The 4,697-nt window shown below is 31.3% G+C and overlaps 1 protein-coding gene across 1 annotated transcript; it reads left to right on the plus strand.

The window, feature by feature from the left end:
• Positions 1–366: 366 nt before the first annotated feature.
• LOC130823158 (protein LEAD-SENSITIVE 1-like) lies at positions 367–3,604 on the plus strand. The gene is made up of 3 exons (XM_057687782.1): positions 367–416; positions 1,027–1,132; positions 2,961–3,604. The coding sequence occupies exons 2-3, from the start codon at positions 1,030–1,032 to the stop codon at positions 3,482–3,484; spliced, it is 627 nt and encodes a 208-aa protein (XP_057543765.1). The 5' UTR covers positions 367–416; positions 1,027–1,029; the 3' UTR covers positions 3,485–3,604.
• Positions 3,605–4,697: the final 1,093 nt, after the last annotated feature.

Raw genomic sequence — 4,697 nt, forward strand, 5'->3', positions numbered from 1 at the left:
CTTATTTCATGCTTGTCCAATTTACTTGATTTGGCTCTTGATCTTACAATACTATTTCCTCCTATACTAATCAAATGTGTTTCCTCCTATACTAATTAAATGTGTTTGTTTCTCTTGGCATATTCATATTAAATATTTTATATTGTTTTATATTTATTTATATTTTTTTCATTTGGTAAACATTTTGTCTATAGTGGCAAATCAAATAGAGCATTAAATGAGAATACAAGCAATAATATAGAATTTTGTATTATTATGAGAATATTGATGTAGACTTTTGGTTTATGTCAACTTTGAGTGTTCCCCACTGGTTGGCTTGGTGTTATAAATAGAGCTTTTTGGTTATTCTTATAAACACTAACTAGTAAGCGTAGCAAGGCATATCACTGGCAATACTCTAGCTTTTTTGTAATTTTGTAAGTTTTTTTCAAATTCCTTCTCGTTTAGAACCTACTCTAATTACAATAAATCTTTGAGCTAGTCTTGCGAGTTGCGAGAGATCATCTTTTGATGGGAAAATCTTTAAATAAAAAATCTATATGCTGATAATTTGCATTAATTAGGTTATTTAACTCATGCATAAAATGTGTCTCGCAGTGAGACTGTCTAATACAAAAATATAAGTAAATCTTTTTAAGGAGATATTACTTCCTATGTAATTGATTTATTTGACATAGTTTTAGTAATATCACTTTTTAAAAAAAAAAAATTTATTGTCCATATTTCATCTCATAGATTATACTTATTTTTTAAGGGCTTGTTTATATTATTGTTATTTTCTAATTTTTGGAATTTTAATTTTTAATTAATGTGATATATGCTTATAATGAATTAAAAAATAGTCAAAGTGATTGAAAACAAAACCACTTTAGCTCTTTTTTTTTTTTTTTTAACTAACGGGAAAATGGGAATAAAAGGATAAGAAATATATACTTATTTGTAAGAAGCTTATCTCAAAAAAAAATAAAAATAAATAAATAAATAAATAAATAAATTGTTGGATGCTTAATTATTCTCCATTTGTAGGTGATGCTTCCAAAGATTAGGGGTGAAACACCCATTTCCAAGGATGACTTGAAACCAAGAGATCACATTTACACGTATAGGACGGGCTACATCTATTGCCATCACGGTCTCGTTCTCTGTCCCAACTTTACATCAAATATTGTTCACTTCTAATTTGTTTTTATAAGTCAAAATTGAAAATTAAAGATAGATCATATATTGTTCTTCCTCCGTTATGAAATAAGTTTTTGGTGAATTATGGAGATTGATTCTAGCTCTGTTTTAGTGATTTTGTCCCATTTAATTTTTAGATTATATTCACAGTTTATTCTTAAATTTGTATTTTAATTTATAATTTAAAACACAGTTAAGTGAGATCCTGTTTGATTCGTCTTAACGCAAAGATTATTAATATCAAGTATTTTTTATAATTTTTAACTATGTACCGTTAGAGATATTAAAATTTCAAAATATGACTTGGCAAATAGGGATGCAAACGGGGCGGGGCGGGGCGGGTATTGGAATTACCATCCCCATCCCCATCCCCATCCCTTAATGCAATCCCCATCCCCATCCCCGCGGCGGGTATAATTTTTTTCCCGTCCCCGCCCCGATGGGTTTGTATCTAAAACCATCCCCGCCCCACAACCCATCTGGGTATCCATTCCCGTGTAATACCCATTTTCTCCGCCCCACCACCCATCAAATCCCCGCTTAATACCCATCTGTGCCACTTATTTATATTCAATCCTTGTCTCAAACAAACGCATAACCAAAGTCTCAAACAAATATACATGTCTAAACGGGAAAGACAAACGCATAACCAATCGACTCATCATTAACAACTTTGAACTCTTTTAACCATTTTTATGAAGACAAATGCGAGTCCGGACGAAGAAGATATCGCATTTACAAAACAGGAAAGAAAACGGAAACTAGCAAAAGACATCCATTCGGACTTAAAATATTATACTTACACAACTTTTATCGAATCCAAAATTATACTTACAATACTTAAAACATTCAAATCAATTTATACATAACTTAATCAAGTTTGTGGGTTACCTTTAATATAAACTGGATACCGGGTACCCGGTTTCCCAAAATTTGTACATATTTTGAGGCGGGTATCTTGAGGCGGGGCGGGGCGGGTATCACCTAAAACCCATCCCCATCCCCATCCCCGCGGTGGGTATGAATTTTATATCCGTACCCGCCCCATGACCCATCAAACCGGGACCCATCCCCTCCCCGATGGGGCGGATCTCCTATTTGACCTGCCCCGCCTGCATCCCTATTGGCAAACGTGCCAAAATGAAATCGAACAAAGTCATCGAAATGGAGGAAACACTATTTATTATCGTTTAAGTTTATTTAATATATGTAAGCATGATTTTTTTTGAATAATATTATCGCATACGTTTATAATATAAATTTATATAATTTTTAGATATGCATAGTTTAAAATAGAAATGATCAAAATAACTTAATAAATTACGCAAAATTTCAATTGTAGCAATTATAATGGAACTGAGAAATTATATGTTACTTGATGACTGGTGCACGTACATAAAGAAATTGAAGTTAAATTGGAAAAGAAATTGAAGATGAGGAAGAAGAATTTTTTATTTTGACCAGTCAACCGTTATATTTAACGGTCAAATGAAGAAATACATTACTTGGTACTATTTGGAAAAGAAAAAATTTTATTAGGTAATTTTTGGAAAAAAAATTTTTATTAGGTAATTTTAAAAAAAAATTTATTAAATAGTTTTTGACACTTTTCCCAATTAATTAACATATTTTAATTCAAACTAGTTATTTTCTAGTTAAATACCAACAAGTCAAAGTAATAATACTACTCATTTTACATTTGGGGAATTTTTTTCATTAATTTACTTCAACATATTGATGCGACCTATGATTTTGAGTTTTGGATTCGCCACTATTGACAGGTATATACGAGGGCAATGGAAGAATAATACATTTCACGGGTGACATGTTGGGAGGAAATTCATTATCCTCATTCTCAAGCAGCTCGTCGCATCACAAAAAATGCTCAAACTGCGGCTACCAATCAAATGTTATGGGAGTGATCCGTACATGTTTTGATTGTTTCCTCCATGAATTTAAAAATCTTTACTTATATGTATATGGTAAGTGTGACCCACCTGAAGAAGTTTTAAGTTGTGCTCGTTTTCTACTACAGAAGTATAAGGGGTTCGGTGATTATAGTTTAACAGAAAACAACTGTGAGGATTTTGCCATTTACTGCAAAACGGGATGTCTCTTGTTTGATCAGAATGGTAAACATGTGTCTAGAAGCACCCAGGTTCGAAAGGCAGGCCTTGTTATTGATGGAGTCACTAGCGCTATAAGTCCTCTTGGAGCTGTGCTCAAGTTGTTGAAGAATTCTAAGTATACAGAGAGGAGGATTTCTGTTGAGGTCTTTTATGATAAGTATCACTATAAAGCTTAGTCATTGGAGTACATTTTAGTGCTTCCTATGTTCCAAGTAATAAATTCTAGCTCACTAACAAATAAAGTAAGACTACTAGAACTCATGTTGAATAAGGGATCCCCCACACACACACATACATATATATATATATATATATATATATATATATATATATATATATATATATATATATATATATATATATATATATATATATATATATATATATATATATATATATATATATATATATATATATATATATATATATATATATATATATATATATATATATATATATATATATATATGTGTGTGTGTGTGTGTGTGAAAGTATCATGTACGACTTTGTTTAATTAAATAAGACTGTTGTACCTTGTATGTTAGTACGTTAACTATTTTTAACATCTTTTTCTATTTAGGGATATAGATGCTCTTTATAAATATATAAATCAATACAACGTACATGTTAATTAAGAAAAATCATAGTCACCAATGTTTGCTTCTTCGTTTATTAATTGGAAGCAAGTGTTGGATGGTTTATCCCATATCGATAAAATAAAGTTGATGTGCATATTTTCAGAGCGGTCTTGAAAACTTTAGGGGCCTTGTGCAAACCTTATTTATTTTATTAATATACTTAACATATTTCTTTTTTTATTAACCTTTTCATATACGAGAGAGTGGGCCCTGTGCGGTTGATCACCTCGCACACCCTCAACGACCTCTCTGCATATCTTATAAGTTATGGGAGCCCTTCCTTTTGTTATCATATGATTTTATGATGGTATCTTTTTTACTTATGAAATGTGTATGCCTCGCGTTACTCCAATAATATGTTTGAATTCACAATAGTTCCAGCCTAATTGAAGCCATAGTATCGAGTATCAAATACCGAGAACGAACATCATTAGAGACTTGAATAATCTACAAGAAACTGCCATTTCAATGTTTTATGACAATGTCACATCCAAATAGCTAATTTTAGAAGAAAAGGAATTCATAAATATGTTAGGGTATATAGATTAGTTGGTTAAAGTTTGCTATTAATATATCTTTTCTCCCATTGTTGATCAAGAATCACCTATCATTCACTTTTTTCTGTTAACATATTACTATAATTACTGTAAATCATGTATGTGGGTGGTAGAGCTTTGAGTACGATTGTGAGTGGGGTGGGTGAGTTCAAATAATCGAGGGTGGTTGGATGAGATCAAATTCATGGGTGAAT

The sequence above is a fragment of the Amaranthus tricolor genome, chromosome 9, assembly GCF_026212465.1.
Source record: "Amaranthus tricolor cultivar Red isolate AtriRed21 chromosome 9, ASM2621246v1, whole genome shotgun sequence".
In the NCBI taxonomy this organism is placed as follows: Eukaryota; Viridiplantae; Streptophyta; class Magnoliopsida; order Caryophyllales; family Amaranthaceae; genus Amaranthus; species Amaranthus tricolor.

What these genes read in the sequence shown, in the direction of transcription:
- LOC130823158 (XM_057687782.1), top strand. Translation starts at nt 1,030, where the DNA reads ATGCTTCCAAAGATTAGGGGTGAAACACCCATTTCCAAGGATGACTTG. An exon ending in CTACATCTATTGCCATCACG is followed by an intron (nt 1,133 to 2,960) that starts GTCTCGTTCTCT and finishes CACTATTGACAG; the next exon opens with GTATATACGAGGGCAATGGA.